At 49.5% G+C, this 14427-nt stretch overlaps 1 protein-coding gene across 2 annotated transcripts; it reads right to left on the reverse strand.

Annotated features, from left to right (window-relative positions):
• Window positions 1-1737: 1737 nt before the first annotated feature.
• On the reverse strand, window positions 1738-13940 carry DIRAS1 (DIRAS family GTPase 1). 2 transcript variants are annotated; one of them, XM_027853057.1, is made up of 3 exons: window positions 9332-9422; window positions 8949-9034; window positions 1738-5135 (listed from the first exon to the last, which is right to left on the reverse strand). In XM_027853057.1, exon 3 carries the CDS (start codon window positions 5111-5113, stop codon window positions 4517-4519), a length of 597 nt encoding a protein of 198 aa, XP_027708858.1. In that variant the 5' UTR covers window positions 5114-5135; window positions 8949-9034; window positions 9332-9422; the 3' UTR covers window positions 1738-4516. The 2 variants fall into 2 exon arrangements, with proteins under 2 accessions (XP_027708858.1, XP_027708859.1); XM_027853058.1 differs by lacking the exons at window positions 8949-9034; window positions 9332-9422 and adding an exon at window positions 13822-13940.
• Between the last annotated feature and the right edge of the window lie 487 nt (window positions 13941-14427).

Below are 14427 nucleotides of genomic sequence, written 5' to 3' on the forward strand. Positions count from 1 at the left end.
ATTGTCTCTCTTGGGTCTCACAACAACCCCATGAGGGAGATGACCCTCATGGCTCTGACTTCAGACTCGTGACTCCCTCCACCAATCACCCACTAAGCCTGCTGCCTGCCTAATATTCTTACAGCTTCACTCTCTGCTTGGATTAGGCCACCTCTGTGGTCCATTTTAGTACGGCTGTTCTTTGGTCACAGGGCCCTTCCAGCTCTTGGTTCTGGGAGTCTATGACACAGAACACATTCAGAGAGATGGAGCTATTGAGAGAGACAGAGGAGAAGGGGAAGGAAGGAGGGAAAGAAGGAAGGAAGAAAGGAGGGAAGAAGGGAAGGGAAGAAGACAGGAAGGAAGGAAGGAAAGAGGGAAGGAAGGAAAGGAGTGAAGGAAGGGAAGGGATGAGGGAAGGAGAGAAGGAGGGAAGGAAGGAAGAAAGGAAAGAGGAAAGGAAGAAAAGGAGGGAAGGGATGATGGAAAGAGGGAAGGGGGAGGGAAGGAAAGAAAGAAGAAAGGAAGGAAAGAAGGCAGGAAGGAAGGAAAGAGAAAAAGAAAAGGAATGAAGGAAGAAGGGAAGGGATGATGGAAGAAGAGAAGGAAGGAGGGAGGGAAGGAAGGAGGGAAGAATAGAAGATGGGAAGAGAAAAGTAAGGAAATTGTAGAGTGAGAAAAGGAAAAAGGGAAGTGAAAGTAGGAAGAGAGGGAGGAAATCAGGAATAGTGTGAGCTGAGGCCAGTCAACAATCCCCAGGAGTCCGAGGTGCCTGAGGAGGTGACTGGTCTGGCTGGCCCTCTGGGGTACCCACGACCCCTAGTGGTTGAACTTGTTATGGATAAAAAGACAAAGATATGAAGACAATTTGGGGAGAGACAGAGGGCGGGAAGAGAGAAGGACAATGGAGAAACAGAGATGGAGAGCCTAAGCGAGAGCTTCCCTCTCCTAGTAGTGGGGAAGCCCCTCAATCCCCTCCCTTCTATGTCTCTCCTGGGTTCAGCGATGCCCTGGCTCACAATTCTTTGTGGCTGGCATCCCTCACCCTGAGCGGGGTGGCCTGGACTCCTGGGTTCCCTGCCTTTTCTGCTTCCTAAAGGGGAGAGGAACTACTGAGGGCAGGGCCCAAGACAACCCCCACCCAGGCCTCGGTGTCTCTGCCTCCCCTTTCATCTCCTCAGTCCCAGCCCAGCTGCAGCTTGGTTGCACAAGCATGCCTGGGAAGCAGATGGTTGCCAGGGCAACAGGCTGATGACGCAGTCTTCGATCTGTGCCCCGTGAGGGGAGCCGGCTCGTGGCCCTGGCACGCGGCTGTGAAGAGGGACCCCCTCAGCAACCAGCCCAGCCCTCACCCACCTCAGATCACCTCCCCATCCCTCATTCCAGCCCCTAAGCCCTCCCCGGCTTGCCTGTCCCTAAACTCTCCCTGCTTCATCACTGCTCCATCCTGGTCCTCCTCCCCGAGGTCCCCCCACCCAGTCATTTCTCCAGCCCTATGTAACCTCTCTGTCCTCAGCCTTCTCTCTCCCCTTCGGCCACCCCTGTTCCTCATCTCTCTGAGCCTCTTTCTATCCCTGTCCTCTCACTTCTCCTCATTCCTCACTTCTGTTTCCTCACCAAGCTGCCCCCTTGCCTCCCCATCCTTCCTCATCCCCTTAACCATTCCCCTCACCTCTCCCACCCTCCTTCTCTCCTCTCTCTCCTTTCTTGCTTTCACTTCCCTTTACCCTCCCAGATGCTGAACTGTGAAAGCTGACTCTCCCCACCCCAATAGCCCACACCTCCCCCCAGAACATAGGGGTACCAGGCAATGCAGATGCAGGAGCCATGTCTTTATTGGAGGAAGACTAGTTCTAGAGTGAAGGCTACATTGGACTCTTAAAAAAGAGGGGGTGCACTGGAGAAGGGGGTGTTCACATGCTTGGGGGAGTCATCTGGGGCATGGAGGGGGGCATTACAGAGGGTTGGGGGAGGGGGGGCCAAGGCCTCAGTCCAGAGCACCAGACAATATTCTAGCATCACAGCAGCTGGGCAGGGTGGAATTGCCCAGAACACATGCCTAGGGAGACAAGTGGAACCTATGTTCATCCCAGACTCGTGGTCTTGCCCTGTCCCCAATGTGTGACCTGGGAGGGCCTGGTCCCAACCTCTGGAGCTCTTGGAAGGGCCCAGAGACAGGGGAGAAGGGGATCCATGTGCTACATGGGGCTGCTGTCCCTGAAGGACATGTTACCTCTCTCCCAGCTCTGTCCCTAACTTGCTGTGTGACTTTAAGTAATTTTCTCAGTCTCTCTGAGCCTCAGTTTCCCAATCTGTAAAATATGGGTTTTGGAACAAATGGTCTTTAAAGTAACTTCCAGCTCTAACATTCTCTGGTCACCCTCAGCTGAATCCCCTAGGTTGGCCAGACCTGGACAACTATTTTCCAAACAGGCCTATCTCTTTCCTTTTTCTCCTGGGATTTCAACATTGGGCCCAGGAAGTGATGTGGAAAAGGAAGAGGAGTGTGTGCAGGAAGGCAGGAACAGAAGATAAGACAGTTTGCTCTGGGCAAAAAAGAGGTGCTTGGTTCTGTCTCTGGTGGTCACAGCGGGGAGGGGGTCTGGTTGGAGAGAAGTGGGTGGACATACCCACTGCAAGGCAGGGTCTGGCTGCCCACTCCCCCACCTGCTGTAAGCCCCTGGGCCTGGGCTGGGGGATGGTAATTGTGCTATCAGGGTGGATCCCTGAGGAGTGGTGCCAGAGTCCCTGTTGGGGCCAGCACCCTCAGAGGAGAGAGTCCCCTAGCTCACCGGCTCACCTTTCCCAGGCCTCACCCCATAGCCCCTTCCAAGGTCAGCCAGGGGTGCTGCATGCCAGGGGGTGAAATGCTGCCTGCAGCAAGGGGCTGAAGGGATAGATTGGCCTTGGGGGTGGGGGGAAGGAGCAGGGCTCCAGCTCTGACCCCCAAACCTATCAGCTTTCCCTACAGTTTCCTGCCCCTCCACCTATGCACAGACATACTCAGACACACAGATACTATCTCTCACACACACACACACACAAATACATCTGCATACATCTCCCCTGATTTATTCTCACATATCTGCACACCCACTCATACAGATAACATACATATTAATACATATACATGCATATATACAAACATACACTAGCATACCTACACACATACTTCCAGCCACAAACACACACATAACAGCACGAATACACACAGATTTTGTTACACACACATGCACCTGTCAATGCTTCCTGTCTGTCTTCCTCCTGGTCACTCTGTTCTCTCCTCTCCAATTCCTACGGGGGTCAGAACTCCCTGGCAGGGAAAGTGAGCGCCCCCTCTCTGAAATCCAGTTCACTCTATGTGCCCTCCCTGGGGGCAGACACCTGTCTCTGAGATGGGGGCCCAGCCTAGCCCCTCAGAGAGACCATTCCCCTCAAGGGTGATGTTCTGGGGGCTGGGCAGAGGGGTTGTGCTGATGGCTCCTACCTCCCACCCCTCCTGGGGTGGGGGGAATGATGATCCCCCACTCCTCAGAACCCTACTCCATATCCTCCTTCCTGGGGTACACAGAGCCACCCCCGTTCATACCTATAGTAACCCTGTAGACACCCGGGAAGGGAGGCTAGGAACTAGCAGGGATGCTACCATACAACCTGAGTGAGGTGAGAGAGGTGGATAGTGGTGACCCAGAATTGTGCTGGGCTACCAGACAGTGTCTGGCTCCTGCCCACAAGCCCCCTGGGCCTAGCTCCTCAGTCCTGGGGCCATTGGTCAAGTCTACAAGGGGCAGAGAGGGAAGGCAGTGGGGAGGCCTAGGGCAGATTTAGGACCTAGCTCAGCTGGAGGGGCTTCATCTTTATTGCCTATTGTCTCAAAGGCCAGGGAAAGCCTGTCTACTAGGCCTCCCCATCACATGCCTCCCGGTATCAGAGGGAGGAGGAGAGCCAGCTGAAAGGGGGAATTTAGTTGGGCCCATGAAGCAGGGGAGTGGGGAGGGGGCCATCAATGGTCAAAAAAGAGAAAGAAAAGTTCGAGGTCAATGTGCATTTCAGCCCCCAAGTCACAGTGATCAAATGTAGGAATGGGTGGCCTATGGAGAGATTCAGGGCAGGAGAGATGGACACACACACACACAGACACACACACACACCCCGAGGGAAGGAGAAAAACAAATAGATGCAGAAACACAGACAGAAGAAAGAGAGACAGAGAGAGCTGCTGACCCGGGAGGGGCTGGATGACTTGGGAGGGATGTCATAGAGGGAGTCTCTGTTTAGATACATGTTGGTCTCAATGACCTCTGAGTGCCCTTCCAACTCTGGGGACTGCTATGAGAACAGAGAAGGACAATGAGACAGAGAAAGAGGAAAGACGGAAGGAAGGAGGCCATCCATGAGAAAGAGCTCGAGATGACAGGAAGACAGAAGGAGACAAAACAGGGGCCACGGAGCCGTCTGGAGCAAGAGCGGGACGGAGCGGGGCAGGGGGAGGGGCGGCCCGTGGAGAGGGGGAGGGGCGGCCTGGGGGCCAGGCCGCTCACATCAGGCTACACTTGCCCTTGAGTTTGTCTGTCCTCTTCTGCTTGCTGGAGCGCTTCCCGTCGATGCTGAGACTCATGTTGCGGTGTTTCTCCAGCGTGAGCAGCTCTTGGAAGAGCTCCTTGACATTGTAGTTCATTTTGGCGGAGGTCTCCATGAAGGCGCACTTCCACTCCTTGGCCAGGGCCTCCCCCTCCTTGGTGTCCACCTCCCGCTGGGTCTCGTCACACTTGTTGCCCACCAGCATGACGGGGATGTTCTCCACGCTGCCTTTGATCTGCAGGATCTGCTGGTAGATGGGCCGCAGCTCCTCCAAGGACTGCTTGCTGGTGACAGAGAAGACCAGGATGAAGGCGTGGCCCTTGGAGATGGACAGGCGCTGCATGGCCGGGAACTGGTGGCTGCCCGTGGTGTCCGTGATCTGCAGGGTGCACACGCTCTTGTCGCAGCTGATGACCTGGCGGTAGGTGTCCTCGATAGTTGGGATGTAGGTGTCTCGGAAAGTGCCTTTGACGAAACGGAGGACCAGGGAACTCTTGCCCACACCGCCTGCGCCAAATACCACCACCCGGTAGTCGTTACTCTGTTCCGGCATCTTCTTCAGTGGCTGTGAGCTCCTGGAGAGGAACGCGAGAGGGGAGAGAGACGTTCTAGGGGCCTGTCAGGTGCAGGGGAACCATCCATCCAATGGTGCCTCCCTGGGAGCAACAGCGCTAACTACAGCCTTACCGTAAGGGTAAGAGTACAGACAAGCATTCGGCTAACTACAGCTATGGCCCAGGGTGTAGGGGCTAACTACAGCTGTACCCCAAGGGTAATGGGGTGCACTACAGCTGGCTCCAAGGGGTCTTAGTAGTAACTATAGTAACAATGCTTACTACAGTAGTTACATCCCCGTGGGGAATGAGACTAACCACAGCTATACTCCTGGAGTAACAGTGTTGACTCCAGCTGCACCCTAGAGGAAATGATGCCAACTACAACTATGCCCCAGTGATAATAGCTCTCTATACCCCAGGAGTAAAAATACTAAAGATGGCTATACCCCAGCAATAATAAAGCTCACTACCTGCACCCCCTGGTTAATGGTACTGGTTGTTTCCACCCTCCAGGAACTTCCTCCTTCCACTCCTGGCCCTAGTGAGTCCTGCTTTACTCTGACTCATTACCCAGGTGAGCTGCATCTCTCTGCCCCCCTTCACTTCCCTGGTTCCTGGAGAGACAGCTAAGCCAGGGCTGACTTTCTCAAAAGCCATCTGAACAAAAGTCAGGGTAATGGTGTTCTCAGTAGGGCAGAAGGGTGTGTGTGTGTATGTGTGTTTTGTGTGTGTGTGTGTGTGTGTGAGACAGGGCTATGAAAGACAGACGTTGCTGCCCCTACAAATGACCCTGCTTTGACTTCCAGAGTTGGTAGCCATTCTTCTGGCGTAGTCCCCCTAGGCCTAATACTTTTGGACATGATAGGTATGCAGAGATTTGCACATAACAGGGACTGAACATAGAGCTATTCCTAATGTACATTCCTATGTGAAGGCTCATGAGCTAGGGAGGGACTGAGGGGGAAAGAGAGCAAGTTGTCCGCACTTACTGGAACCCCTGGTCGTCCCCAGGACCCCACCTTCTCTCTCAATAGTTGGCACCAGGCAGCAGCCAGGCTAGCTCAGCCCAAGATCCCTGGCATCATTATGGGGTTAGGACCTTCCTAGTTGCTAGGCCAGGATGAGAGATAGTGGAACAACAATGCCTCTGCCCCCCAGCCCTTCCTGAGGAGCCTCAAGCCCTACTCTGACCCAGAAACAGACCTACAGAGAGGCAATGGGGACATCTGCTACCTATGATAATGGACCACTTCAAGGCCCTGCCTGCCTCCAAACAAAAGCCCTCCAACATACCCCAGAACTACTTTTCCTCTCCTCCTTCACCAGCCTGGCTAGAAGCAACCATATTAGAGTCAATGCTGTATCAGAAAGCAAGGTGGGGAGATTCTCTCTGAAAGACTCCTGTGAATACGGCTCTCTTACCTGGGAACTGCTCTCTAACCCTTTTTCCATCAGCACTGCTGTCCCCAGCCCCAGACTGAGGCTCGATCCCAACCCCAGACCATGCCCCTATTACTGCCTCCAGACTCAGCCCTGACCTTGCCCTAGACGGAGGACCCTCAGAATGCAACCGTATTTCTGCTCCAGATTAAACCCCAAATCTTAGCCCGAACCTTCTGACTCTGATCCTAGATTCAGCCTTTAACCCTGGCCCCAGCCCCAGCCTTAGCCACTGAAACTACTCTGAGGCCCTGAGACTAGCCCAAGACTGAGGCCTTGACCCCAGCCTCAGACTGTCCTGTAACCATATGTTGTTTGGCAAACAGGGGTCCCCAGGTCTCCCTCTTCCTGAAGGCTAGAGGGATTTTGCCGCACCCCCCCCATCACCAACAGGCCTATTACAGTGTTCCCAGTGTAGTTGTAGCTAGTTCATCCAAAGAAGGGTGTCAAGATTCCCAAATTTAGATTGGTTCAAGGTCCCTGAGGATACATGGAGAATGGGGAGCTTTGTATTAAAACCCAAATCCTACCCTCAGGGACAAGAGCAGCCCTACCCTACCCTACCCTACCCAAGAGCAATCCCATATCACTGGTCTACCTCAGCCAGGTAGCACCAACCCAACCCATCAGAGTTTCATTTGTCCTGCCCAAGCTCAGGGCCAGCTTTCTGCCCTACCTTGCCTCATCAGAGGCCTCTCAGCATGAGAAACCAACCACCTGGGCTGCCCCTGCACCTAGGGCAAAGGATGCCTGAGAAGCAGCCTGAAGCTGTGGCAGGCTACTGGTCTACTGCTCTGCCCCTACCCACTAGGACCCCCAGTCCAAGCCTTTAGTGCTGACACCACTGGTGCTATTCCTGTGGGAGCCCGCAGGAGCAAAGGAGCAGAGAGAAATTGAGATGGGGGGACCCATAGAGAGGTCCAGGACATCTGAGTCCAATATCAGTGGGAAGAGACTCATCTTTACCGTTTGCTTTCCTAGAGGCTGGTCTCTTTGGCATCCCTATTATACACTCCCCAAACTAAGAGTTAAAGCAGCAACACTAGAGGGGCAGGACGGAGAGAGGGACCACCACAGGTCAAACAAAACAGAAAGATAAGTTTGAGACAGGCGCACTGCAGTTCATAATGATCAAATGTTGGTTGATTCCTTTTTGGACATTTGTTTTGCTTGAATATATGTCTTTGTAACAGAACTTTAGTTTTTCTTGCTTTCTTAATTGGGGGAGTGAGAGAAGGCAGATTCTATACATAATACATACATATACACATACACACACAATTTAACTTTTTTAAATGTTGGTTGATTTCAACTAATAAGGAAGACCTGGCTTTTGAGGTAAAAATCATGATAGCCTTGAGGGGAAATGGCAGCTCTATCTTAGTATTTGTGATAGAGAAGGAGAGGAAAGAAGGAAATAATATAAAAGAAACCATAAACTTGAGGAGATCAGATTTCAAAGGGGGAAAGAGATCAAAGAAACAGGGGAAAGACTCCAAAATGTACAAAATACACAAAGATATTTATAGCAGCTCTTTTTGTAATGACAAGAACTGGAACCCAAGGTGAAGGGTACCCATTAATTGGGAAATGGCTGAACAAATTATGATACATGAAAGTAATGAAATACTATTGTAGCTATAAAAAACAACAAAGGGAATGGTTTCAGATGAACCTGGGAAAAACTATATGAACTGATGCAAAGTGAAGTGAGCAGAACCAAGAGAATAATTCATACGATAATGACATTACAAAGGCAATCCTAAAAGACTTAAAAACTCTGATCAGTGCAGTAACCAACCACAATACCAGAAGGCAGATGATGAAGTATGCTACAGACTTCCTGAAAGACAGTCCACAGACTCAGGGTGAAAGATGAGACATATTTTTTGGACATGGCCAATACAGAAATTTGTTTTTCTTAATTATGCATATTTGTTATAAGGGTTTTGTTTTTCTTTCTTTCTTTCTTTCTTTCTTTCTTTCTTTCTTTCTTTCTTTTCTTTCTTTCTTTCTTTCCAAAAAGTAACAGAGGTAGAAGGGAGAAAAAAAAAAGATCTTTGTTCATTAATTTTTAAAAGTAATTACCTTTTTTTTTAAAGATTTCAAAGGATTCAGAGAAAAAAGATATAATCTTTTTTCTTATTCTTGGTATATGGAAAAGTTTGTGTTGGTTGATGATTGTTAAATACACAATAAAAAATAAGATTTTTTTTTAAAATATAGTTAAGATCTCATAGTGGACTAAAATTCTACAGGGTGAAAGTCAACCCAGGAAAAAAAAATGGAAGTCTTCAGAATGAAATTCTACAGATACAAAGAAAAACAACTCCAAGAAGAAGGAAAATGGTAAGCTGTCTCAAGAGACCAATGTGAACACAGGGAACTCACCAGCCAACTTATATTTTAAAAAGTCACGTGCAGAAGAACCAAGCAAGGGCAAAGTATGGAGATGAACACAAAAGCATGACATAATCCTGTAAAAAAAAGCATTGAGAGGGTTACAATTCCAAATGATCTAAGGCTTCAGAGGAAATCTCAGGCCAACAATATGGGGGTTTTCTTGGCTTCCTGAGAGAAAAGAGGAACATTGATGGTACTGCTCTGGGTGAATGGAATGATGACAACTAAAACAGAGAGGAGATAAAGCTTTTCCACCCTTATTTTGCTTCTCATTTCTCTGTTGGGTCTTTGGACTAGAAAGGACAGAACAGAAATGATTACTAGGGAGTCAATTCCCAAGATAAGAAGGAAGAGAATAAAAGAGCACTGACCTGCTCTGGATGAGTACCAGCCACAAAGCCCAGGTGAACTATCTCCCAGGTCACTGAAGGAACTAATGCATAGGGTTATTAAGCTTCTGTCAGTTAACGATCTTTGAAAGGTCCTGGAGAATAAAGGAGATGCCACAAGACAGGAGAAGAGCAAATGTTCTCATTTAAAAAAAAAAGAAAAGAAAAAGAAGTCTGTAAACAATAGGTCAATGACCTTAACTTCAATTTCTGACAAATTCTACAAAACATTAGTAGAAAGACGGTTAGTGAACAACTAGAAAAGGAAGCAGTGATCACACAGAGCCAGAATAGCTTCATCAAAGGTAGATCTAGTCAAACTAGCTTGCTTTCTTTCCTTCCTTCCTTCTTTATTTCCTGACTTCTTTCTTTTCCTTTCTCCCTCCTTCCCTTCCTCCTTCCTTTTCTTTTTTTCCTTCCTTCCTTCTTTCTTTCTTTTCTCTTTTTCTCTTTCTCACTTTCTTTCCATCATTTCTTTCTTTCAGATAGTAACTAGACTTAGGCAGTTAGCCTGGCATAAGGGATAGAGTGTTAGATTTGGAGTCAGGAAGATTTGGGTTCAAATTCTACCTTTGAAGGAAATGAAAAAAATTATTGAAGTAATTAACAAATCTTTAACATAATTGATTAAATTGGTAGATTAGGGGAAAACTTAAACCTGGTTTTATTTACCTAGATTTTAGCCAGGCCTCTGACAAAATCTTTCCAACTCTTCTTGTGGAAAAGATTGAAAGATGTGAGCTAGTTGACAGGAAAGTTAGCTGTATTCTGGGCAGGTTGGAGGTCTGGGCTCTATAGTTTAGTATCAGCATGGAAAGAGGTTGCTAATGGAATTCCCCCCCCCCCCAACCAAGGGTTCTGTGGTTGGTGCTGTCATGTTTAACATTTTTAGCAATGACTTGGAAAAAGATACAGGTGGCATGGCTGCTTATCAAATTTACAGATGACACAAATCTAGGAGGGCTAGCAAACACAGAGGATGAAAAAAAAATCTCAATGCCTAGGGCATTGGATTGAATCTAATAAGACAAAATTCAGTGAGAGGGAAATTAAGTCTTACATTTGGGTTCAAAAAATCAGTTTCACAAATGCAAGAGAGGAAAGGCATGGCTAGAGAGTGGCTGATCCAGAAATGGATATGAGGGCTTCAGTGAACTACCAGCACAATGAGTCACCACTGTGATAGCACAGCTGAAGAAAAAAAAGCTGATGAGATTTCAGGTTGTATTGAAAGCAAATGTCCAGAATATGGGAAATGATAATCCCTCTGTCCTCTGCCCTGATCATACCTCATTTGGAGTATTGTGTTCCACTCTGGGTACCATATTTATGGAAGGCCCACAGATAAGGTAGAACATTCCCAGAGTGAGGTGACCAGGATAATTAAAGGCCTTGAAATCATATGATAAGATGATAAATTGAAGGAACTAGGGATGTTTAGGGAAGGGCAGGGGGAAGGGAACAAGCATTTATTAAGCACCTGCTATGTGCAAGGCATTATGCCAAGTGCTTTACAAATATTATCTCATGTATTTAGCGTAGAGGAAAAAAAAAAACCTTGGAGGCCAAGAAGCACCACGATTGCTGTCTTCAAGTCTTTGAAGGGCTGTCATTGAGAAAAAGGGCTTAGATTAGGTCTCCTTTGCTATCCTAAAAGGCTGAATGAAGATCAAGAGTGGGAAGTTGTGGCAGAGACACACAGGGACACAGGGAAAGAGAAAAGGAGAGGAAAAATAAACCAGTACAGACACGCAGGGATAGACATGCAGAGACAGAGAGTAAGAGAAAGAGGTCAAGACCCACAGAGATGGAGACAGAAGGCAGGCCGGATCAACCACTTGGCAGGCACAGTGTAGAGGGGATTCCTATTCAGGTACAGGCTGGGTTAGAAGGCTTTGGAGATTCCCTCCAGATCTCACCCTGTGATTCTGCAGTGGATCAAACCCGGTATTGTTGGAAGACCTGGGTTTGAGGCCTGGTTTTGTCACTAGCTTGCTGGGTTTCCTTAACCTCTCTGAGTCTTGCTTTCATCATCTGTTAAGATGGAAATCATAATACTCACACTGCAGATCTCTTAGGGTTGTTGTGAGCATCAAATGCTATGGAAATGCTTTGTAGGCTGTAATACAGCTTTAGAGGAATGTGAGCTATGATTACTATTATTTTCCTATGCACCCAGGTAGGGTTGCCTGGTCAGGGTAGTATCATGGAATTTCTCTAAGCTAGAAGGGCCTTAGCAGTCATCCAGTCCAGCCTCTCACCCAGGGCACTACAGCTTCCTTAACAGGTGGTAATCTAGCTTTTGACTGAAAGTCATCTTCCAGTTGGAGGTGTCCACTATCAGAATGGAATATCTCCTAAAAGAATGAGATCCCGATCACTGGAATTGTTCAAGCAGAGACTGGATAATCCAAACTAGACTTGGGAGCTGGCTGGCTGTGCAGCTCAATTTGTTACTCCAGATCTGTCTCCGAACACTGCCATTAGTGAGCCCTGAACAAGGTTGGATCATTTCCCTTTAATCACTGGCCACTGGGAGCTTTGATCTTTTAGATCCAAAGAAGAGCTGGATTCACTGATATCAACATGGTAGAATCATAGAAGTTCAGCATTGGATGGGACTCCAGGAGGCATCTAGTCTAACCTGTAACCTGATGAAGAATCCATTCTACAATATTACTGACACCTGGTCATGCAGGCACTCCTTGAAGCAATGTGGGGTAACAGAAAGACCAATGAGCTGGATTTTTGTCAGAAGACCTGATCCTATCTTTGTCCCTTACTACCTGTGTGACCTTGGGCAAGTCAGTCCTCTTCTCATGGCCTATTTTCTCATCTTAAAAATATACTAGATCAGGGGCTCTTAATGATGGACCATACATTCCCCCCTCCCCCAAAGGAGGGGATAGATTTCAGGGAGTTTGTGAATTAAAAAAAATTTGATATCAATTTCAATATTACTGGTTTCCTTTGTAATTGTATGTATTTTATTTCATGTATTTAAAAACATTATTCTGAAAAGAGGTCCATAGACATCGACAGACTGCCAAAGGGATCCAGGACAAAAAGCAAAGAACCCCTGGCCTGTGTGATCTCTCCAGTCCCTTCTCGCTCTAAATCTTTATGTAGTCATTAGAAGATCTCCAGGGATAGAGGCCAAACTACCTCATGAAACAGCCACATCCACATTTGGACAGCTCCCATGGTTAGGAAGTTAATTCTTTACATCCAACCTAAATCTGCCTTTGTAACGACCTTCCATCAGTCCTAATTCTGCCTTCTGAGGCCAAGCAAGACAAGTTTTAGATTCCATAGGCTTATAAAAAATCGCCCCGTTTGAGTGATGTGCTCTTGGCAGCTGCCTATCCTGCCTCCCTCTTAGTTTTGGTTCCATCCCATCCCCATCTATATGAAGACAGTGAATCCCTGAGGTTTGAGCTTCTGTCCCTTTGGACTCTCAGTGACAAGGACCTTGAAATGGAAGAGTCTGGGAGAGATTATTTTCTCCATTCCCTTTACCTCCAGTCAGGCCCAGAGTCAAGGCATCCTGGACAAGTGAGAACTGAGAAAAAAGATTAAGAAGGCCTGGGAAGGCCCCCTGCCCTCCTCTCAGGATCAAGGGCAGATATCAGAAAGAATGAACACCTTTCCCAGAAGGGGGATCAGAAATCAAGGGGGAACTGATCCTCAACATGCCCAAACTCTTTCTCTCCATTAAATAGCTATATGACCTTGGCCAAATTACTTGGTCCTCAGTTTCCCTTTTGGCCAACTACCCTAGGATGCTGTAATAGGGGAAGGGGAGGAGGTTTACACTACGTGGGTCAAGGGGCTAAGCTGGGAGAGATCCTAAGTGGATATTATGGGGGCGGGGTTGGTGAAAGAGGCAACGCTCCCCCCCACCCCTGCCCCCATGGCCCTACAGACCCAGACAGAAAGTGCCACCTTTAGCCTCTTGGGGGGTGGGGGAGGTAGAGCAGGGAACTGCGGGTATAAACAGGCCAATTTCCCAAAGGGAGGGCGTCCCCCAGGTCCCCCAGGGTGCACCCCCCACCGGTTCCCTATTCCCACCCCACTCCCGTGAGCGGGGCGGGGCAGGGAGGGGAACCTCAACCCCAACCTCAGGACCCGCCAGGCCCTCCCCCTTCTCCCTGCCCCAGACATCCCCAGTGCTGAATCGGCACCCGAGGGATGGGGGGGGGACCCTGCGTCGGGATCCAAGGGGAACCCAAGAGGCCCTGGCCATGTCAAGCCTTCCGTCAGGGATCCTTGCTGCGGCCACCGAAACCCTGGGTTGGGCGTGGGTGGCCGCGGGTGGGTGAAGCCCGGCCTCGTCCCCCCTCCTCTGCCGCAGCTGCAATGCCCCGAGCCCGCCCCCTCCCCCGCAGCCCAGCACCCCTGGCCGCCCGCAGCCTCCACCCCCGCCCCGCCGCCGCAGCACCGCCCGGCCGCAGACCGGCCCTGGCCCTCACCTCTGACCGCGACTCGGCTCGTGCGGCTTCCCGGGGTGGCTCCAGCTACAGCGGCTCGGGCTCGGCTAGCGCATCGTCCGGGGCCCCGCTCAGGTCCCTGCTCCCTTGGCTCCTGCTCCTCTGGCTCCTGCTCCTCTGGCTCCGGCTGCGCTGCAGTCTCGCCGCCCGCTCTGCTCAGCTCCCCTCCCTCCCTCCCTGCATCCCTCCCTCCTTCTCTCTCTCTCTCTCTCTAGCTCTCTCCCTCTTTCCCTCTCTTCCCCCTCCCTTCCTTCTGGCTTTCTCCCCTTTTCCTCTCTTCTCCCCTTCCTTAAGCCTCTCTCGCCTTCTCTCTCCTTACTCCCTCCCTCTCTTAGTCTCGGTTTCTCTCTTCCACCTCCCCCCTTTCTCTTTTTTTTTCTCAATCTTTCTCCCCTTATTCACTCTTTCCCCCCTTCTCTTCTATCCCCCTCTCTTCTCTTCCCACCCTCCTTCCTCCTCCTCTTTCGCTCCCTCTTTCCTACAGCTTTTTCTATCCTTTCCCTTCCTCTCTCCTCTTCCTTCTCCTCCTCTCCCCCTTTTCCTTCCTTCCTCCTCTTTTCCTGCTCTTTATATTTCTCTCCCTGTTCC

The sequence above is a fragment of the Vombatus ursinus genome, unplaced genomic scaffold (genome assembly GCF_900497805.2).
Source record: "Vombatus ursinus unplaced genomic scaffold, bare-nosed wombat genome assembly UNPS02009918.1, whole genome shotgun sequence".
Lineage (NCBI taxonomy): Eukaryota > Metazoa > Chordata > Mammalia > Diprotodontia > Vombatidae > Vombatus > Vombatus ursinus.